At 41.6% G+C, this 23,522-nt stretch overlaps 1 protein-coding gene across 2 annotated transcripts; it reads right to left on the reverse strand.

Annotated features, from left to right (window-relative positions):
* Nucleotides 1-5,023: 5,023 nt before the first annotated feature.
* Nucleotides 5,024-13,211, reverse strand: PVALB (parvalbumin; the record flags this gene model as incomplete). Of its 2 annotated transcripts, none has more annotated exons than XM_079549258.1 (4): nucleotides 5,024-5,052; nucleotides 10,415-10,524; nucleotides 11,141-11,273; nucleotides 13,079-13,211. In XM_079549258.1, 4 exons carry the CDS (start codon nucleotides 13,209-13,211, stop codon nucleotides 5,024-5,026), a joined length of 405 nt encoding a protein of 134 aa, XP_079405384.1. The 2 variants fall into 2 exon arrangements, with proteins under 2 accessions (XP_079405384.1, XP_079405385.1); XM_079549259.1 differs by having other exon boundaries at nucleotides 11,141-11,270; nucleotides 13,079-13,139.
* Between the last annotated feature and the right edge of the window lie 10,311 nt (nucleotides 13,212-23,522).

Raw genomic sequence — 23,522 nt, forward strand, 5'->3', positions numbered from 1 at the left:
AGCAAAGCTGAAAGGAGACTTGCATTACAATTACATAAAATCTTTATTTTTTCCCCTAACCTCTGATTTGAGCTGTCTGACTAAGAGCAGGTGCTGGGCAATAGCTCAATTTCAACAACCCGTTGCAGCTGAAAGAGTGGATGCAGTTGTGCTGTATCCAGCAAAATTGAAAATTACTTTAAAGGGGGATGGAATGCAAATGTTTTAAGACAGCAAATCTTCATTCATTTACAGAAGGAAGCCTAAAATTAGCAAAGCCACATTATTCTAATTTGTCTCTATATTAGAGCAGTAATAAGTGCTTGATAATTTACTCTTACCTTTCTATTTTCATATATAATGATACATTTTAAAAACAGCATTGCATTATGGAGCTACTGGAAATGAAGTTTGTTAACCATTGAAATTCACAAAGTACCCTTCCAGGCAACATTTCCAAAACAGAAAAATGGTTCTAAATTATTTGGCTTTTCAGCAACCCATGGCCTGTCCATCTAGTGCCTATTAGACATTTGACCTCACTTTCAGCTCAAGCTCTGAAGTGGCAAAGTTGGAATCAGCAGATAGTTACTGTATTCTTTCCAGTTGGCAGCTTGAGCATCTGTTTTTTAATGCCAGCGTGGTACCACTTAGAGTGAAACCATCTGTATTTTTGTAGGTGAGCTGTTAATGGCTCAAAATGAGTATCCCCTAGAATTAAAACCTGTAGTATTATGAGTTGGCCATTCTCATTCAGGCACTGACAAGATCCTTTATCTTAGATTTTCCTAGATGGGAGACCAAACAAGTTTATGAAAAAAAATCTTTTCTAGCTACATGATATATTGCCTAATTAAGTACCTTCCAGTGTTTTTATTTAGATCCTTTTGTGTTTGTATCACTATATTCTTGCAGCTATTGCAGTTCCTTCTATTTATTTGGCAGCTGGAGAAGCAACTCTACTATTTGCATTTATATTAATTTTTGTGTTTAGACGTATACCAAGCTTTGTCAAGCTTTGTCACTTTATTAAGTAGGAGAGCAGTAACCAGAAATGTACCTCCTCCCATGTGAAGTAATTGTCCCACAGTAGGAGATCCTACAGTGTGGGAAGGTTTTGACAACTGATCGCTCATTATCACAGCTAACCTCCTTCAGAAGCATTTTGCTTTGCTCTCACTTATTTAATCGAGAAGCTGTTTTAGGAGTGGAATTTCTAAAGAGTGTTTCTCTTTGGGAAAGAGAATCTGCCAAAATATTCTTTCTGAATGAAGGTGAGTTTGTGCAGCAATTCACATTCGCACACACTGAGCAATGAGAGAGGCCAGGACCTAGGGGAGGTGTTCCAATGACTGGCATGTACTGAAGTCTACAGTCTTGCATCTTTGACATTCTTACAAAAATGTCAGCAAAAACTTTAATCACAGCTTGATTTTGATAGTTTGATGTATGCTCTGAAATTTCTCTTTCATTCGCAACTAATTTATAAATAAAATTGTTTTCTTTATCTGCTGACAGCATAAATCTCCACCTGGGGTTTTAGATTCGAATGAACTTCTTTTGTGCTTTATGCTCATTGGCATAAATCCTGTGGGCTAATTTGTGTCTTCAGGAAACCTCGTGTAAATTTGCACTCTTCAGTGTTGAATTGGTTGGTTGAGGCAAAACTTATTTAAAAATAAACCTGCAAAATTATGTGATTTTTAATTCCATAGCAAGAACAGCATTAACTGTTTCAGATGGAATATTGTCGATGCTTAGAGGGTTTGTTAAAGTGGTGTTGCTGGAGAGTGTGAACTGCATTTCCAGTCTTCAAAAGTATTTAGAATCTGGGGGAAAGTGTCCTTACTCTTCACTCGAAGATGCAAAGTCACAGGAGGCAAAAGAAGCAAATGAGAAAGCTTTTCTTCAATGAAGTGAAGAGTGATGGCATTCATGGGACGTTAGGCAGTGATACGCTCGTGACCGGTGGATAGACTGTAAATATAAATTCTACCTCAGTTTTTGCAAAACGAACAGGTGTTGTGGCCTCCAGTCCATTGGTTCCAAAAATAAGGCATGTGGGAAATTGCTGATCCATGAAACTCTATTAAAAGCTTGGCAGGACCTTGTAAAGCATAAACAATTATGTGTTCGTTGGTTAAAGATTTGGTACTGGTAGACAGCGATCTTAGAAATGTTAAGAGTTGATGATGATCTGTTGGTATAGATCTTCTTTGTTGAATGCTTTGTCCTTTGTCAGGAAATCATATTTTGCCTATGACTTGGGGATCTGCTTCTTCCTTTTGAGCTGCACCTGAGAGAGATCTCAGTTTCTTTTCTAGCAATATATAATATCAATAGGAACAAGTAGTATCTTTTTCGTATGGGCAGAAGTAATTTTCTTATCTTAAATCATCCAGTTGAGTCTTGTTTCAAGCCACTGGTTTTATACCTGATGAAGGGACGTGTGTTGCTTATTTAAGATTTTATCTTTGATGTGATGATGAAATTGTTGCTATGTTTGTTTGTTTGCTTGGTAACTTCTGCTGCATTGCAACTGGGGGGTAAAATAAACTGCAAAGGATTTAATATTCATAACAAAGATGATAATGCCAGTAAAGAAAATTAAGGTAGATGTTTCTCAGAGAAGCTTAATTTCTGTGCAAATTAACACATCTTTCTGTACGAAATTGTACATCACAGGACAACGTGGGTTTTTTTAGACACCTGTATTTTTTTTTTTCTCTACTGCTAAAGGCTTTAAATACTGAAGTTTGAACGTTGAATTTGAAATCCAGTTAAGAATAATGATTTAAAGCAGAGTTTGAGAGTTCTGATGGTGTGGGTAGATGACCCAGGTATGCTGGCTGCATACTTGCACAAACTAACCTAAGGTGTGGATGGTGAGGTGTTGGTTCTTGTTTGGAATATCAAGTACTGTCTACCATGAAAAGTGAAGGTGCTATGTTGGAAGTCTCTGAACATATTGTCAGTGGTATTCTGACTGTAACTCTTTGTGTCTGAAGGTAAAAGGATAGTTCTTTTAATCTTATCCAGTGGAAAAATATAGGCTGATTAGACCCTAAGTGCTGCTTGTTCAGGGGGTGATTGAGGGACTAGTGTGAAAACAGACTGATGTAGGAATCACTGGAGTCTTCAGACTTTTATACTGATAAAATATCTCAATGAAAGTTACTTCAACTTGCTTTATTTCCAATAGAGTACTGTAAATAACTTGGTAGACTCATTATTTGCTATTTGTTCTATTGTGCTTTTTTTTTTTTTTTTTTTTTTTTTTTTTGGCAAAGTCCTGGATAAAATCACAGGCTTTTTTAATCACACACAAAGATGTATTAAAATGTAAGACAGACAGAGAACATAAAAGCCTTTGGCTGTATAACGATTTTTATGGTATTTCTTTGATTAAATGGATCTTTATTCGTGACGCTTCTATGTTCGTGGGACTAACATTTTTTTCTGTGGCCCTCTGTACTTTTGCAATTACGCCTCATTACCACTTGAGGTCAGCAGCTGCCGAGAAAAAAAATAAATAAACCATCTCTCTTCGTTGCAGTACATTTTCATTTGCTTTATTTGGATACTTAAAAATCAATACATTTTTCAGATCCGTATATACATTGTGCAAAACTAGAGGATTTCTTTTGGGTGAACAGCAGCTTCAGCAAAAATTCTTCCTTGTAAGTGACTGTAGAGGGAAAACCTAGGATGGCTTTAGGGAGTGTTTATTGGGTTTGCAAGTAGCATCAGCAATTGCTGTGACAGAGAATGGAGCTCTGTACAACGTGGTGGTGACAGTTTCAGTCTTAACCTTTTATTTTTTTTTTTAATATGAGATTAATGATAATCAGAGTGGATTAAGATATTATTGCTGCAGGGAGTAGTTTGGAATCAAGAAATGGAAGATACCTTTCCTCTTAATTGAAGTGTTAATCAATGTTCTGTCAAAATGTGGGAGAAATGTTGTCTAAAAGTGATTTATTTCCACTCTAAACTTTGATTTAAAAACAAACAAACAGAAAAAAGCAGTAGATTTGTTTCAAAGTTACTGACAAAGATTTGGGAAAGAAGCATTTGGTTCTTTGCTCTGTCATAGCCTTACTGTTGGCTACTTGCTTCTGTAGTCTGAATCTCAGTTTCCTATATGTAACTCTAAGAAAGATGTTCACTGTTTTTGATAGTTGTAGAAGATACACTTTTTAATATAAATATATTTGATACTCCATTTTAACAGCGGGAATGTCAGCATTAGCATCACAGCCAAATCTTGATGCTCCTTTCCTCACATCCGTAATGTTGTCTCTTTTGAGTAATGCATCCTTTCTGTCCCAGGTACTTGTATAACACTGCTAATAAATATACCCTATGTTTCAAAAGTGATCACACTTTAACACTTTACAAAGTTATCCCTGTGCATGATGAGCAACTACTGATACTCTTGTCAAATCTTAAAATCCCCCTGCATGAGGCAGATTTAGCAAACTATACAAATAGTTTACCAGTCACCAAAATGCATCAAGAAGATGTAGGTTAACATGTAGGAAATTCATTTTAGCTATAACAACTGATTAAGTCAGAAGAACAAACTGCCAAATGAAGTTGGGTGATTGCCATTGCTAGTGATTTTCCAGGCTATGAGTATGCATCCATCTATGGCTTAAAAATAATGCAGTCAGTTCTGCCACAATTCAGAGCCTGGACTGAATGACTCATTTTGTGCAAGTTTTATCCCAAATAATTATCCCAAAGAAGCAGGGGTGTCAGCAATAAATAAATAAAATAAAGAAAATTTTCACTCAACGTCTGCCAAGACCACATGAAATAAGAAACAAGTGATAGTGAGAGCGAGTGGAGCCCAGATTGATGTGACCTTTATTATTTTAACAGTGTCTTTCAGCACAGTTACAGAGTTGCAGGATTGCAGAGAACAGAGCTGGAGTATAAAATAACATAAATAAATAGAACAGGAGCCAAAGCAGTCAGCAGGAGGTGGTTGGAATTGGGCAGTGAAGGATGGGTGGAGGGTTTGCATTGCTTAAAGCCTTTATGATTCAGCCACCAGAGTTGCAAATTCTGGAAAGGGGAAAAAAAAAGAAAAGAAAAAGATTCAAATGTTAAAAGAAGGAAGATATAAAGAAAGAAGAATCAGACTACAATGATTACAGATTCACTGATGTAGCAGAGACATCACAAGAACAGAAGAACAAAAGAAATCCAAGTTAATTCAAGTTAATTCCTAAGTTGCTGTTGACTTAGGAAATCTTGTAGTGAAGTGAAATAAGTTTTTGAGGGCAAGGGAGAGAGAAGCTATGCATGCCAGACTGTCAGAACTGTCTGCTGCTATTCATGTGAAGAACTTGATTGGTTTCCTGTTTTTCTTTTGTAAATCTCAATGGGATGAAGGCAAGAGCTAGAAATTTAATTCTGCAGTCAGATAAATTTCCTTTCTATCAGATTTTGGCAAAGAGACTCGCGAATGAGTCTTTCAGAGTATTTGTGTCCCTGCGTTATAAATATATTACACGCAAACTCGATTTTGGACTGGCAAATTGACTGAAAATGATAAATTACAAAACAGAAGGCTGACTCCACTGTAAAAAAACCTACATAGTAATGTTGACCACGTTGATGATGAGAAGAATCCCTGTGATTTCAGAGGGCTGGGATTTTATTCTGTGGCTTTTATTAGCATTATACCCATAATGTTTACATAAAGGTATCTATCTGCAGTTTGGGATAGTTTTATAGTGTAATATATATAATGCCTTTCAGAGCTGTATTACCTATGGAGGTTAACATTCATAACTCTGTCTAAACTTGAATGAGTCACAGTTGTATGTGCCGAAAAGTGTTAAAAATCACAGATTGAAAGGAATCCCAGCGAAGGAAACAAAGACGATGGAAAGATTAGAGGGTCTACAGATAGAGCAGTTTATGGATTTAACACAACCAGCTGAGAGGAAGGTGACAAATGGGAGGGAGACATCTGTAAAAGCTCGAAAGAAAATTATGGGAGTTTGACATAACAAAGAGCAATGTCTTTCAACTCAAAAAAGCAGGTGAAAATTAGGCATTTCACAGAACGTTCTAACGTTCAACTGGAAAATGTAAATCTCTAACTCACGGATATCTCTACTGATGTGTATGTACAAACAGATAATTCTTCTGATGACGTGTCCAAAAATATTTTGCCAAACACTCGCACGCCAGACTGAGAAGTAAGTGTCAGAGGGTTTAAATTAAATCCACAATTGTCCATCATTTTGAAAGAAGTACATCCAAATTAGGATTAGTTATGCGGATTACCTAACATGAAACGTGTATAAATCCCGTACATGGTGGGGGTACTTAGATCAAAAGTGCTGCAAACTGAATTTAAGAGATAACATAAACCACTTGTGATAGAAACCCAGGCTGTTCTGGGCAGGAAGGGAAAGCAGTTATTAAATCAGTGTGTGAATAGATCCTATAGAGAGAGACATGCACTCCCATAGATGAAACCTTCCTAAAAGGGAAAACTAACAATGCATATTCTATTAGAACAAGTTTTCATGCTTGCTACTGCTAAATTAATCCATTTTTAAAACAAGTTCTATCTACAGAATGTATTTGGGAAAGGTCATTCAACCTGAAGCAAGAAAATTTCTATGCTACCTTATGCTAGTGATTTTATCACTTGCTGGCAATATATTTCAAGGGTACATTCTGAAAGCCACCAAACCATAAAGCCATAAAATGTTCCTTCATGAATAATTGCTATACACTTCATACTTTATCCAGTATCTTCAGTATGCTTTATAGATATTTCAGAGATGCTCCAGTTGAATAATTTTGCAAACTACTTTGCCAACTATTTCCATGTGAAGGTTAGTTCAACTCTAGGGTGATTGTGGATGCATTGTCACAAAGCATATCCATACATGCAAAATTTATGAGATATGGCACTGTTTACTAGACCTGGTATGTTGCTCACTTTGGTAACAGTTTATTGCTATTGAATGGCCTGTTGGTGAAATAACCTTTCTGATTGACTGCATCCTCTCCTATAGCTGCAATTCACCTTCTAAACAAATATTAAAATGCACAAATGATAGTAAAAGGATTTTCAGTATTTTGCTTGCTGTCTTGTATTAAATCTCTGATGTAAAAGGGAAGGATTGCCCCCCTGTGTTTAGTACAGTTTAGTAGTATATACTCTAATGTGTACCTGGTAGTACTTTACCAAAACGACAGATTTAATGACAGAGAACAAGTTGTAGAATAATTTCTCTCACTGGGTTAAATTGCTACATTTTCAAATGTACTTATAATGACTTACACTGATTTATTTTTTGAAAAAGCAAAAAGAGGCGTGAGAGAAGGACTTCCAAAAGATTTTTCTCTGTTGTAAATGACTTTTACTCATGGCAAGGTCATGGCATACCAGTTGTAATTTTGAATGCAGGATGCCTCACTTTCGCAACTTTTAAAGAAAGTAATAAGAATATTTGTAAAAGCTTTAGAAGTTGACCTTTGTTGAGTAAAAGACTTTGACTTAGGATATTTTTCCTTTTGTTCCATCTTCAGCACGCAACCATTGAAAATCTTCTACTTTGTATACTTTCTCAAATCTGTTAGTAATAAGAAACTGAAAAGCACGATGTGTCTGTCCACTGCTAAAAACATGATAAAATTTCAATAAAACATTATGAGCCAAAGCCTGCCTTTTTTTCCTGCCTCCTTCTTAAAGGAATTTTCCAGAAGCTGATAAGCGCTACTTCAGCATCGCTTCACATCCAATCTGAAAGCTAATGCTTGTAGTTTTATTTGGTAACCAACCTAGCTTTGGCCTAGATTTTTTTTTTTTTCAAATTCTTCATTTTCTGTTCACATCAATGGAACATAAAGAGGCTTGGCATCTCAGAGTAGGTAATTGTGTCTTGCATGAACATGCTGCAGGTTTTTAGCTCATTGGAATGGGTTGAGCAACCACAAATTACAAATCTCGATTCAGTAAGCTGATACAATAATTTCTGAGCTGGACAGTCTTCCAGAAATGAAAGAAGGCTTTAAATGAGAGACCTAAGAGAGGAATTTGTAACGTGAGACCTAATATGAAAGAAGGTTGATTAAGAGGTGAGATTAATGTTTGTGGTGAAACAGCTGAGAGAAACAGCTTTGTGGTGGTAAAAGACAATCCATCAAGCCTGTACATTTATGACTGTGATTAATTTAGGTAGGCAGTTATGAGCACTTATAATCTGGAATTGGATTTATGAACCAAAGAAAAAGGTGTGAAATATCAGTCATCCTCGCCCTTTGGTCACAGTTCCAGCTGTTTCCTTTGCCTGTTCTTCCAGCCTTCATGGTGTAACTGTTTGTCAGAGTCAAATTTAAGAAAGGGAAAAGGAACAGAGTTTATGCAGTAGTAATGTGGTGAGAGGAGAGGAGAGGAGAGGAGAGGAGAGGAGAGGAGAGGAGGGGAGGGGAGGGGAGGGAGGGGAGGGGAGGGGAGGGGAGGGGAGGGGAGGGGAAGGGGAGGGAAGGGAAGGGAAGAGAAGAGAAGAGAAGAGAAGAGAAGAGAAGAGAAGAGAAGAGAAGAGAAGAAGAGAAGAGAAGAGAAGAGAAGAGAAGAGAAGAGAAGAGAAGAGAGAAGAAGAGAAGAGAAGAGAAGAGAAGAGAAGAGAAGAGAAGAGAAGAGAAGAGAAGAGAAGAGAAGAGAAGAGAAGAGAAGAGAGAAGAGAAGAGAAGAGAAGAGAAGAGAAGAGAAGAGAAGAGAAGCTCTTCATTCTCTTATTTGGTATAAATTCAGAGTAATTCTATTTCAGAGTTAAGGAAGAGTGGCAATTGCAGAAGAAGGAGAAAAAGAAGTGTTTCCTATTGTTTTGTTACAGTGTAATAACTTTCAGGCATTGTGTCAACTTTAAAAAAAAGTGCTATGGTCGATCTTGCATGAAAGTGTTAATGTCATTCTCTCATATTAGCCAAAATGGCTCTGTGATGTGCTTATTTTATTCCAGTTGAGCTGATTTTTGCTCTGCAGCCTTCTGCGTAACTGAGAATGTGTCTGAGGTGGGGTTGGCCAATCAGCTGCAAGCTTACTTACCTGAATCAAGTTTTCTTCTGAAAATTGTGCCCACTGACTTTAGTGTCAGTGCCACTCATTTCAATGGGAACAAGAAGGCCCCATATAGTATATCAGAAGTGAAATGATGACATACTCCTCAGCCTCAGTAACACTGCTAAAGTCTAGCAAGAGCTTCCCCTGAGTGCTTCGCAATTGCTCCTCTGCAACTGTAATATAATCAGCATCTAATAAATGAAGAACTTTTAGATTAGAAACAGGATGATAGTCATGGATATGCCATTGTGCTACAAGCAGACACTTCAGCAAGTGTATCACCTGACTGTCCAAGGATAACTCTGTATGGCATTGCTTCAGCTTCTAAAGTAGGAGACTGTCAGGTAACTCATTTTGCCTTTTATTCCTTTTTATAATTGCTTTTTATTTGGAGACAACGTTTTTGTATTGATCTCAGAGTTCAGGTGAGAGAGATGTGAGGTTATTATTATTATTCTTTTAAAGATATGTTTACACTTCAACCTATCATGTAGCTTATCAGCATGGTGAAAACTTAGCAATTGCCTGCTGTCTGGGTGATTTAGTGCTCTGGCCACAATCCCCTGCTATCATCTCCTGCAGTGAGGAAGGATGTAATTCAGAAATGCCTCTTCCAGCTTGCCTCAGGGATACAGAAGAAAAAGATGCAGAAAGAAAAGGGAGAACATTTTCCTGTGGGCCAATTTGATTCATCCCAAGGGGATATTGAAAACAGAAGTAATTTTTCTTAAGCAACACTGTGAGGGAATTTCTCACTCTTTGTAGTTCTCATGTTTAGAAAAAGAGAGTGATGAGGTCTTTAGGTGTGAAGACCTACACAGACACTAGCAGAGTGGATGGACTGTTATTGGATGATTCCGTGGTGGCAGACTGACTGTACTTTGAATTTTAAGGACATTGCAAGGCTTTGAACAATTTCAGAAAGCATTTCTTTCTTTTTCACTAGTCACCAAGGCAAAATGCTGGTACTCAGCTATTTTCTTTTCTAAATTCTATATTCACACCTCTCTGTGAAGTCTCAGTGTCCTGACCCACCCTGCACTGAAAAATAATAAAATGACTTTAAGAAGTTGTGTTGGTATTTATTCCTACGTCCCTTAATTACAAACCGAGCTCTAAACTCTTGCCCCCTCTAGTGTCAGAATTCGGCTCCTATTTCCCCTGAAGCCTTGCGAGCAAGGTACGGGCAATGTAGCAAGGCTTGACATTTCATTAAGCCCACATTGTGCCCTTCAGAAAGTCACAGCCCGCGGTGATTCCTAGTTTTACTCAGTTCTTATGTGTAAGAGTAATACTGGATTTTTCCTATGGAAGTTTATGCCTCTGGTTACATACCATCAGCGCCTATTTTACCATCACCGTCCTTATCTCCAGCAGCCAGAAGAGCCTTTGTCTCTTTGTCTGATAGGTCTCTGCCATCTGGGGTAAAGCCCTTCAGCACAAACCTAAGGAGGAGGATGGAAAAAAAAAAAAAAAAAAAAAAAAAAAAAAAAAGGAAAATTGTTGTTTGTTTGTTTGTTTGTATCAGAACAGTTTCACTTTGAAACTTCTTTTTAGTATTTATTTGCATTGCTGTTTCCATATATGAGGTGGAATCCATCGTTGTGCCTTCAGCAGAGGTCATAGAATCACAGAATCATTTTGGTTGAAAAAGACCTCTAAGATCACCCGGTCCAACCATCAGCCCATCCCCACCATGCCCACTGACCACATCCCTCAGTGCCACATCCACACGGCTCTGGAACACCTCCAGGGACGGTGACTGCACCACCTCCATGGGAAGCCTGTGCCACCGCAGCACCGCTCTTTATCGTCTGGAAAGAGCACTGTACTCTGAATCTAAGTGAAGTACCATCCATGAGGTATTGATCACTCATGAGTCTGAGGGATCCTCAGCTAGCTAACTCCAACACACTATCATTCTTACACCAGCAAACAACTGATTATTGCACACAAGTACCAGCTGGGAGGCTGAACCATAAGCTGTTATCTACAGTCCTGTGAAAACGAGATCAGACTCTTAAGGTGAGGCTATTTGGGAAACACCATATCTTTACTTACTTTAACTCTTCCTCTTCAATGAAGCCACTCCGGTCTTTATCAAGGATATGGAAAACCTTCTTCACATCTTCTGGGCTCTTCTTTTTCAAACCCACCATCTCGAAAAACTTCTTGTAGTTAAAAGATTCGGCTGCTATAAGGGGGTGAAAAGCCATAGAATGGTTTAGAAAAATCTTTAAAACTTATATACATACATAACCCTGTGCTTTTCTTCCTTACTGCTTCATGTTCCACGCTGGGAGGAAAAAGTACATTCTAGCCTTGCTGTGGCAGGAGCTAAATACCTACACTGCAATAGTCATGCTTCACAAACACTCGTTTAAATAAACAAATGGTGAGAAGGGCACTGTTTCCGTTGTGCAGATGAAGAACTGAGCTACCAAGGGATGGAGACTTGCCCAAGGTCACACAGGAACTCTATGCAGAGTTGGAGGCTGAAGACTAACCTGCCCACTCTCATTTCAGTTCCTTAAAATATGTCTTGCTGAGTTTTACACTAAAAAAAGAGAAGTGTTCAGAGAGCAAACTCCGCCTATTAGACCACTGTCACTTTCTGATATTTCCACCCCCGTGGACAGGATCTATTTTAGTGCACATGGCTCGTACAGTTCTAGTCCGTTTTTCCTGAAGGCTCGCCTGAAATTGGCATAGAGTATTCCTACCACTAAAGGCGTGTGCAATCACTGTCTGTAAGCTCGGGCTCTGTGCTGTGCCTGCAGGACCCTCTGAGACACAGTCGCTGGGGAAAAAGCAGAGCCCTGGTGATCAGAGAAAAGATAATACATGGGGTTTACCTGCTGCATCCTTTAACCAAACCACCTCTGTCCCACCCATGCAGCCCCCTGCTAACGGCTATGGTGCAGCCTAGAAAGGTGCTGCTAAAATCCAGTCCCGTGACGTCCTCAAGGTGCTGAAATATTATTATTATTATTATTATTATTATTATGCATCTTTGTTCCCTCCTCAGCTTTTCCTATTACATAAAGCAAAGGAAGATCAATCACTCGAGATCTGCTTGGCTGAGACCCGTCATTATTAGCTCCTAATTACTTCTGCTCCGGGACTTGAAAACAGCCCTGGAACAATGGGAGCTAATGAGGAAAACAGCTGCCGGATCTAGCAGAGCAGTTCGTTGGTCCCCACGACTTTGTGGCTGCTGAGTTTGTTGGGGCTCAGCGGGTTTTGCACTCCTTCTGTTCGGGAAGGTCACCGCACAGAGCAGGAGAGAAAGGCACTTCGGGACAGGGGGGGGGCACAACGCCGCCGTTTCCTTGAGGGCAACCCTTAACAGTCAGAGCACGAAGCACGAAAAGGGTTTGCCGTCAGTTTTGAGAAGAGATGAGGAATATCTGAACACCGGAGGAGCCCGAGATATACGGGACGTAGGGACCGCTGCAGCCATTCGCCCTGCAGAAAGCTCCTGCAGTCGAGCAACGCACTCGCTTGCTCTGCTGCTGTGCCTTCAGCTCCATCCCGAAAAGCAAAGTCAGTTGGGGGATTCCGCACAGGGAGTAAGGAAAGAGCGGGTTTCATCTCCTTGAAATGCAAAAGAGCAGTTCTGCAGTACTTGAAACTGAATGTTAGATGGCTGGAAAGCTGCCGCCGTCCCTATCCTGCATCAGGACGTAATCCCCCTCGGTTCCCTTAGAAGTCTCCTCTCACGAGCAAAGCACAGCCTGCAGCTGCTGCTTACCTTCCTTTAAAAAGGAGCGAGCATTTCACCTCCTTCATGTGCAGAGCAACTTTGCTGAGGATGCAGTCCTGCACCTGATAAACCTGTCACGCCTTCGCCGCACTTCTGAAAACGCGTCCTCTTTGCTATCTAATCTAGCTGTAATCTTCCCCGAGTTTAAATAAATGCACTACATCCTGGGCTGGAGAGACGAAAGGGAGGAGAAAAAAAAAATAAAAAAGAAAGAAAGAAAATTAAGCACTCACCTGAAAAGGCTCCCACAGCCTTCTTGATATCCTCAGCGCTGAGCACGTCAGTCATCGCCATCCTGCAACTGTTTGAACAGGGAAGCAAGTGCGAAAAGATTAAAAAAGTGCTTTTCTCATCATTTCTGCTCATATGACCAAAGCTGCAGTGCCGTGTGGGGATGATGGCACGTCGGGAGCGGCTGGCCCGGCGCCAGCCACGGATAAAGCTGCTTGTGGCGGAATGCCACGGGCTGCCGCTCCCTCGGTGCGTACGGAGCGGTCCCCTGAAGGACGGGGTACGGGGATGCCTTCGTGGGGACCCGGCCGGGTGCGCTCCCTGCGGGGCGGTGCCTTACGGGAGCGCTGCGGGGGCTGCGTCGGAGCGGCCGTGCCAAGGTCAAGTCCTCGGGTGCGGTGGAACTGCAGAGCGGATCCCTTCTGTTGGGGAAGTCGGGATGAGCTTTAGCAGTTGTAGTCGGAACTGCAGCATATGCCAAGCTTCAAGCAGCTTTTGGAGTCGGGGAGCAAATGGAACGGAGCTCGTGAACGTTTGCTTTCTCGTTCAAACACTTGAAACGTCCCCCTCCCATCCCGCCCCCCCCCTACCCCCCCTCCCCCTTAGACCTCGTTTCTTTCGGGCCACTCCATATTAAGCATCATCCGCGCTGAATTCATTATCACATCCCCGCGAATCCCACGGCTGCCGCTCGCACTGTGCTGCAGAGCCCTCCGCGCTGGGATCCGCCGAAGGGGAAGTGGGAGGTGACCCCGCACTCGTGCCGAGCTCCTGCAGGGCGCCGGGGTCCTCAGGCGGGACAGCCTCAAAGGAGCAGCTAAAAGGACTGAGGGATTCTGTGTTTTCTAGGTTTATTTGCTTCAAGAGACAGTGCCCGTTTCTCAGCTCGGGTGCAACCCGGTCGCAGAGTTTGGGCAGGAGCCATAGGGTTGAGGTAGCCAAGGTTAAGGCCCAGGAGTAGGGCAGATCTCGGTAGGAACACTGGCATCTCTGCCTGAGGACAGGCGGGGAGGGAGGCGGTGTGGCAGCAGCGTCCCCACCCGCTGTCAGCAGCTCCTGCCCGACCCCGCTGACGCAATGGCACCCATGGCCCGAACGCCAGAGCGGCCTCAAAAAGGAGGGGGCTGCTTTGCAGGAGCGTCTGGCTGTCGGTAATCCCTTGGTAAAAGCACGAGCTCCCACACCCTCACCTAGGCGGCCCGAGCTCAGCTCCAGCGGGTGAGTCATTAGCGTGTCACCGAGCGCAGAAGGACGGAGGAGGAGGTGACGTTGGGGTCCCTTCTTTTCTCTTTTCTGTTTTAAACAGCGAAGTCTTCCCTGTGGGAGCGACCGTCGTTCGGAACCATTCCTCCCCCCTCAGCCCCCCCCTTCTCCCCCCCCGAAATTTCTATGTATTTCCTAGGATACAAGAGAGTCTTTGTTGTCTTTAAGGACAGACAAACATTGGTAATGGATGGAGGAGCAGCATCCATCTCCTTTACCCACAGGATGGGGTGCACACTCAACCTGGAGGGCTCCGCTCTCCTCAGCTGCCCCAGTATTTCCAATATGCAGTGGTTTCGGAGCCGGGAGGTGGAAGGGCGCGGTGCAGAAGTGGTGGAGTTCGGCTCGGAGGATGGAGCTCAAGAAGCTCCGTATAGTGCAGTCAGTCGTCTCCCTGTTTTACACAGGTTAATTGTAGTCCCGCCAATATACAACCATTAACAGGAGAAATCACTGTGCTGGTTGCATGATCTTCTGTAATTGGCGTCTCTTTACTTGTTCATATTGATGGGAGATCTTTTTTCTCTCTCTCTCTTTTTTTTTTTCTTTTTTTTTCTTTTTTTTCCCACTGGAGACGCCTCCATCCTGCTAGGACATCCTCGTCCCCTTTGCCATGTTCAGCATCGGTGCCATCTGCTCAGGAGCTGGGCTTCACCTTCCACCACTTTTTCACTTTCTTTTGTGACCCCATCGCCGAGGTTACTTCTCCCTTGGAGCCCCAGAGCCTCCCTTCGGGTCCCCACGAGCGGGGCTGGCTGCTGCCCATCGGCCTCCGAAGATGCTCTCGTTGCGGGTGAATCGGGTTTCTGTGTCGGCCCCGCTCTGCTGACACGGCTGTGCTGTTAGAAGGCTGCCCTCCCCCGCACGTAACCCAAGCCGGGGACTGACAGAGATCTGCAGTGCTCGGAGCCTCCTGCCCGAAGCCTCGCTCCGCACCCTGGTCTGGCACCCCCCATCCCTAACGATGCGGGAACCCCTCAGGCCTCAGTCTATTGTGGAAAGGAAGAAGTGAGAAAAGCCAGCAGAGCTGCCAATCCATCAGTTGGGGCCCTTTGTGTAGCACGAAGCCCGCTGTCCCCAGACTTCCCGTAGAAAGTCAAAGCAGCCGCATGTGGGGTTTACAAAGCGGCACAAAGGGGATTTAAAACGCAGCAGTGGCCCAGGCCCGTCTCTAATCTCGGCGCAGCATCCGCCAGCAAACTTCCAGAAACTTTCAACCGCCCAGCTTTAGTCACAACTGTGATCCTAATACATGTTATCCTAATATATGCTGTCCTAATATAAGCTATCCTAACATACACAAGGCGTTTCACGAATTGGCAGTTTCACACTCGACCCCTCGCCTTTTCCGCATCATCCCTCCAGGATGAATGACACGTTTTGCTTTATTGCTGAATTTTTGCCAATTTCTTTCTCTCTTTTTTTTTTTTTCTTCTTTTTTCCCCTGCAAAATCTACACCGTGCATTCCCAAGCTGACTGCAGGGCTTTCGCAGAGATAACTCCCCCTTCCTGTAGCACCAACGCGTTGATGCCCTCACCAGCATCGAGGAAATCATGTCGAAATCGAGCCGCCCTTGCCAAAGCAAGCCGAGTCGAGAGAACGGGAGGAAGCAGCAGAAGCCCCACGCCAGCAGCTCGATCTGCAGGCAGGCGAGAAGGGTGACACATCCATCTTCCTAATGACAGCATTAAGGGGAGAGCATTCATCCCATCGTCTGCGCATAACGAGACATTTCCTTTCTGCCACGTGTTTTGGAGTTGTTTTCTTTTTCATCTTCTGTATGCGACTGAGCGCTTCAGCGAATTCTGCTATAGGAATCCTCGCGTTCTCCTTCGTTTTCCCCTCTCCCTTCCCTCTTCCGTTGTTTCCATTTTCTCACTTTCTCCCCGTTTTTTTTTTTTCTCCTCATCCCCCCTTAATGTGTTTCGATTCCTCTTCCTAATGTCCCGGAATCTTCTCTGCGGCAATCCACTCCTCTGTGCGGGGGAGATTTGCACCTCTTTGTCCTTCGGTTTTCGTCTGTGGGAAGGGCCATAGGATCAGATTGATGGAAGCGTTTCCCCGTTTACAGTCCGGTCGGGAGGAGGTCCGGGATTCTGCCCGGATCGAGCGAATCCACCTTCTCTGTGGAAGTTTCAACATTTTCTCTCTACTTACCTTTTAGATCTCTCCTAAGCACTCCTGAAAAGGTTCTTAGATACGGAGGTGGTCAAAAAGAAGTGGAACTCGGGGTAGGGACCCCACTTATATAATCTCTCCTGCTCTTTCTATTTTTAGCATGTGATACCCACTCCTCACTGGTATCTGATATTCAGGGATTTTGGTGACGGTGTCACATTTATCTTTTCCTTAACTAAGGAACACTATTAATAATCCTTGGCACTCACCTTCCCCTGGCTGTGAAAACCTATTACCTCGGCAAGCTTAAGACTTTATTGTTAAGGGGAGAAGCGGGCTGTGGGGATCAGCTGTGCGGAGCAAATGGGCCTTCAGATTCCATCAGACGGAGGCAGCTCAGATTGCTCCATCAGGGACTCCAATCTGGGAGATGTTGAACCACTGCTCAATAGGAGGATCTCAGTCTCTACAACAAGCAGAAAGGAGGCTGTAGTGAGGTGGGAGTCAGGCTCTTCTCCCAACTTAGGAGAAAGGACGAGAGGTGATGTCCTCAAACTGCACCAGGGGAGGTTCAGGTCAGATGTTAGGAAAAATTTCTTCTCTGAAAGAGCGGTGCTGCAGTGGCACAGGCTGCCCAGGGAGGTGGTGCAGTCACTGTCCCTGCAGGTGTTCCAGAACCGTGTGGATGTGGCACTGAGGGCATGGTCAGTGGGCATGGTGGGGATGGGCTGATGGTTGAACCAGGTGACCCTGGTGGTCTTTCCAACCTCTGTGATTCTAATTTCTATGATTTTATGACGATAGAACCGCTTCATCCATCACTGAGGGAAAACAGGCAATTTGGAAATTTGTCCTCATCTCTCCTTAGCCTTAACAAGCACCATTTGAAACCAGCCCTGAGCTGCAAACCTCTCCTAAAGCTGCACCACTCAGCTTTAGAATCTTGGAATCATGAAGGTTGGAAAAGACCTGTAAGATCATCTAGTCCTGACCATGACAGGTGGCAGAAATAATTTTTTTCACTGCAGGTCATGATCAAAATGCAGCAGGTGCTTCCCACAGGCAACAGCAAACTCTGTGCAGCATTGGTTGTTCCTACAAAATCTCCAGTCTGGACCCCATTGGGCAAGATGCTTTGGAAGCCTAAACAATTTACAACCTGAGCTCACTTAGGAGAGGTGGAGGACTGTAAATGAAGAGATACGGCATGCATGGGCAAAATAAATGGAATCTAACATTCTCAGAGTGTGAATTCTCTTTATGGTCAATTGCTTCTTCAGGGGAAACAAACCTTTGAAGATGCCTCTATTTTTTTACTCTATCAAGCAATAATAACAAAATAAAAGCATAAGTGAGAACGATTTGCTGTTTTGTACCCCACCTGGGGATGCTTTTCTTGATTTTGAATGTTTTTCTGGCAAGGGGAAACATTTTATGAAGGACTGTGAATCACATTTATCTGGTGTATATTCTGAGGTATTTTACATGTATTTTCAGTTTCAGGATGCAAATCCAACAGTTCTTCGGCTGCTGTGATACAGTGAAAATTATCTTTCAGGAAAGGCAGGTGTTGCAAAAGTGAGATTTGATTCTTCTAGCTTGATTAATTGATCCTAGAAGGAAGGAAAGATAATTGAGTTGTGCGTGGCATAAGAATATTTAAAAATATTTTGCTAATGCCAGCATCATTACAATGCCAAGTTCTGTGGTAAGTTGGAAATTCTCCAGGAGCTTTAGATAATTTCAGAAGAGGAAGCTTTATTGAATCAAAGATGACAAGTGTTAATTCAATCAATTTAAATTTCTCTCTCTTATTTAATTGTATTACATTTCCTTTAGCGGTCTTTGAATTTTGCATGTACTACAGTAGTGGGGAAGTATTTAGGAGTATTGCGTTTCAGGTGGGCTCCTTTATTCCTCATGCTGACAAACATTCCTCTGTGCCCTCGCTCTTAGCAGGTGAAGCCTATTACTCAAATACATCCTAAAGCAGCTGACTCTTGTGGATTCAAATGTTTCAGCCAAACAATGTGTTGCGTGCGGAGCAGTACGATTCAGCAGTGCTCTGTTGGCTACCTTCAGTGATGCAGAGTTTGCATTACTCTTTCACATATTATATACTTTTGATGTGTACCACAATCACATTCTGGTTTAGATTGCTGTATTTCCATTGGTAGCCAACAGAACAACTTTTCCCTCTTCTCTATTTGTGGCAGCTTAGAGCAGATAAGGAGTAGGATGGTCTTTTTGACTACTGGAGTATGACTTCCATTTCTGTCTGATTTGTTGGAGCGAGAGCAAGAGCGAGGCTGGCCATTAGGATTCCTCTGAGTAATTCAACCATCCTAAAGCTATCCTGATTAGCCAAAATCCTTCCTTAAATCCTTTCTTATCCATTTATTTAGTTACTGCTAATGCTTATTTACAAAGAGAGAAGCAGACTTATGACCTTGTTAGACAGATGTTTGTCAAGTATTTCATTAATTAAAACTCTTTTTATTTTTTAAGGATAAGACACACACTAATAAACAACCTGATTCCTCTAGGTTATTAGTACAGATTTGACTGAAACTGAAAGATGAGGAGCATTGTGGCTACAGGACACTTGACAACTGAGAGTTCACCTACATGAAAAAATAGATTTTAAGGAGAACGTTTGCTTGGCAGCAGTTGTCATCTCAATCAGGCTTGTTTATGAGTAAAATAGGACCAGACTTCCCCATTGAAAGACATAAAAACTGCAATGTTAATTGGGTCTCTCATCCATTTTCACTTCTCAGTCCATACATAAACAAATGTGAGCTGAATAATAAGGTTTCCCCAAGTCCATACCTGCCAGTGTACCTGAAATTTTCAATGTTTCAATGTTAGTATCATAATGCATCACCAGTGCTTTAAAAGGTAAGCTTGTCCTTCTGCTCTCTTCTATCTGATAAATGTAAGCTGTACGACATCCTTTATTGCAGAATACATTCTAAAATTCAGAGTTTTCATTGATGAAAAATGTTTCTTTGGTGCCAGCTAACTTTTCTCATACATTTTTAGATCATCAATCTCTCATATAACTCTCTGGATTAATCTATTTTTTTCTTTGTCTTATTGGTGTTTATGCCTTCCATTTGATTTGCTCTAGTCCTTGCATTAGTCAGGCTACAGCCTCTATGCAGAATTACCTATTTTACATCTTTCCTCACAGATAAGTCTCTCTATGCCTGTGATAATTGTCTTTTTCTTGCTTGTTTTGGTGTTCTTCCAGTTTTGTTGTCATTTTTTGTGATAGGTATCTGTTTTAGTTTCTAAACTGTTCCTGGGATATAAGCCAGGAGTGATAAATCTGCTTGAGTTTGCTGCAGTCCAAGACAGGTGTATATCTATTCACACTGAATTTAAGTTTGGAAACAACGATTTTAAATCTTAAAGAAAACCAACAGATATGTATATACAATATGCCTGCAGCATATTTCAGATTGAAAACATTTTGAAGCATTTTATAGCCATTACTCACAACATATGAACCCTCCAGTTTCCCCTACTGGAAAGCTTAATGCTGACCTCACCTATGTGTCCACCTGTAGGCAGGATAGAAAGCCTTACAATGACATTATTTTCTTTGGTGTTGGTTTGTGTATGTTCTTTTCCTCCTTGCTTCTTCCTACAATATGCTAGGTATATGGTCCTCTTCCATATTAACTCTAAAGAAAGGAATTACATTACTATTATGTTAACTGAAATGATTAACTGCTCCGTATCAAATACTCCGTCAAATACTGGGATACTATAAACTATAAAATACTGGGATTCTAATGTATCAAAATGTTGTACCAGAAGTCTTTTGGAGACAAAGGAGTCACTATTAGTTTGAATTACTATAACACATTTGGGAATTATGAGGAAGATGAAATATCAGTACTCACGTTAGAAGTTGTCCAGAATTGTATGATAAAACTGGAAAAAAATTCATCATGTTAGTGAGAACAACTTCCAAATTTTTCAAAGGATAGTAGTAAAAAAAAAAAGTATATAGGATATATAGTAAGGATGTTACACCTATTACATTTAGTCTGCCATACAGTTTCCCAAGAATGTTGTGATACTGAGAGCTACAGTGTATGGGAGAGGGGAATAGGCAGATTCATGAAGGAGAGCTCCATTGAAAGTTATCAAACTTATATGAGCCTGAAGTTCCTGAGATAAAGTGGTTGGGATCTGGGATGGGGATTTGGGAGAAGAGTCCCAGTGTGTTGCCCTTGTGCTTACCTGCCTCCAAAGACTTTTGTATGTATCCACCACTGGGGACAGGATTCTGGAGGACAGGATACTGGAGGGAACGTTTGTTTTTTAAGAGATATTATTTTCCTCTTATTTTCCTTGGTGTAGTTTATGATAACCACACGTGTGAAAAGTGGAACAGTCAAGTGGAGAGAATACATGTGAAAAATACATCAGTTAAAAGAAAGACTGACTGCCCATGGGAAAAAAAATCTTTTTGCTCACTACAGGAGGAAATTTCCACACAGGAAACTTCAGTCCTTGTTCACTGTGACTTTTTGTTTATATGCTGCTCTTCACTTCATATATGGGTTCTTTAGGCTGCATATGGGCATGCTTGTTCAGTTGTACCTATATTTTACACTACTACTCTGTGATTGAGAATACTAGTTGTTTTGCATGTACTAATTATTGCTTTCTTCTGCCATATGGATTATATCAGATTGATGAGATGCTCCACCCATGGAGGCACTCAAGGCCAGGTTGGATGTAGCCCTGGGCAGCCTGAGCTGGTGGGTGGCAGCCCGAGCCCATGGCAGGGGTTTGGAACTAAATGACCCTTGATGTCTCTTTCAACTCAAGCCATTCTGTGATCCTATGTTTCTGGCTTTTTAGGTTCCATTACTTCCTAATAATCCACGCAATTGACTATTCTTGGTTTGCCTGATAGAAGGTCATATTCCTAGGATCAAGATTCAGTAGTTCTGTTTTCCAGTGCGACTCCTCTGGTAATTGGCTGAAAAGCTGAAAATAGCAAATAGCTACAAGAGATACCCCAGACACCAGAAGGAGGTCACTCATAGCCCATGCCACCAGTGAGTTTTGGGAAATCTGCAGCTTGCATTGCAAATAATGTGGAAAAGAATGTGAAATGTCTTGAGCAGTATGACCCAAAGGAGATAATCCATATGGAAATAGGTGTTTCTGTGCAAACCCCTAGTGAGAGTTAGGCTCAGATTACCAAGCACAAAAAAGCTAGTGCTGAAAAAGGAGGTCTGTGTATCATAACACCTTCTAGCAACTCTCAAATGGATACTTAGAGCAGGAAAAAAAAAGCTGTTAGTCCCAGTGGGAAGCCTTGACCCTGGGTTACCTTAACATAGAAATATATTAGAATAGAAACAGTTGGTTTTCTTTACAAGACGCTCGTGAGTATCAGCCATTTGTCATAATTGACACTCTGGTGGTGTTCAAACTGAGATGGATAAGCCCATGTAATTATTACCACAGGGGTTATATTCTAGGAAAACGGGCACAGCAGAAAGATGGCTTCATTACTTATTCCCCTTTGTATCAGGCTGCTGGAAGGGGAGCAATCAAAGCATTCAGATCAGGGTAGGTGGCTTTTGGGGAAATTAGACCTCTGTTTTAGCAGCTGGAATCCTGTGGTAAGCCAAATTCTGTTAGTTCTTCTCTAATCTGCTGTGCCTTCTTTCCCCCTTATGCTTTTATAATTTATTTCAGAGCTGTTAGCGCACAGTGCAATGGATTTAAAAGTCACAAGTTTGTAAAGGACTCATATGTTTCTGGGTAAACATTAAGTGGGAAGAATTCCATGGCAGTGAAGCTTGAACAGGGCTTTCCCTGCCAACCTCCAGGTAGAAAGTTCCCAGTTAGAAAGTCTATAACTAGCATCAGAAATGAGCAGGGTTACGTCAGCTCTATGTTCATTGTCAGTATTTCATTAGAAAACAATTCTTCCACTTACAGGATTGGTAAATCTTCTCAGGCTCAGGTAACGATTTCAATCCCTCCAAGGAGAATATCAGCAAATAAAAGTCATTGTTCTGTAATATGGTTTGGTCATCCTAATGAAATGAGTTCAACAGTCCCAGGTTGGTTGTTAATAGATGCACACAAAATAAACATGCTGTCACCAAAAGAATGTCTCCATGTAGTTCCCAGACCGAATCAGACCCAGCCACCCAATTCCCCTGCACTTTCTCTCCTTCATCCATTTGGGTTGCTGTTCTCTTCTGCCAAATCTGGGATTCCCTTGGGTGAATGTCAAATTCAGAGTTTGAATTTATCTTTTGTAACACACTCATCCTCTCATCTTCTGGGGAGAATGTATGTCAAGGATTCTGTAGCATTTTCTTAAGGGTAATGGCCATTACTGGTGGATCACAATTTCTTACAATTCCCTTTTAAACACTACTTTTTATAGTAAGCTCATCATCTTGTTGATATTTCTCTGTAGAGGGATTTCATTTTCTTCTCAGTGATGCAAAAAAAAAGTTTATTTTCATGATTTACAGTATTATTTGCAAAAAAAAAAAATCAAATAACTTTATTGGGCTAAATCATTTTGTAAGAACTACTACTAACTTTTTTTTTTTTTTTATTTTATTTATTCTGCACATCTGAATTATTTCTTATTACACACACATTTACTTCCTTAGACACTGGTATACTGGTATTCTGGTATTCTTTCTCCTTCCTAAAGCAGTTCAGCGTGGCTGTTTCTTATGTAAATCACCTTACTATAAGGCTTTTTTGCATCTCACCTTTCAAAACACTGTGAATATTCCTTGTCCAGGTAAGACCAATTTTGTAATCTAGAAGTGGAGCATCAAATGTAACGTGGTACAGAACTGAATGATACGCAATGAAGCTTTAGGTTTGTGCAGAGATGTTTTCACAGTCACTTGCAGGAAGCAGAAGCTCCCAGAACCTTTGGGTTTTGATCTCAGCAGGACAGGGAAGCTGCTGTCTTGAAGAAGAGTGAGATTGTTTGAGTGAAGTGTTCATTAATACCTTGCTTTTGCACAAAGCAGAGGCTTGCAAGATACAA

Source organism: Tetrao urogallus (genome assembly GCF_951394365.1).
Source record: "Tetrao urogallus genome assembly, chromosome: 1".
In the NCBI taxonomy this organism is placed as follows: Eukaryota; Metazoa; Chordata; class Aves; order Galliformes; family Phasianidae; genus Tetrao; species Tetrao urogallus.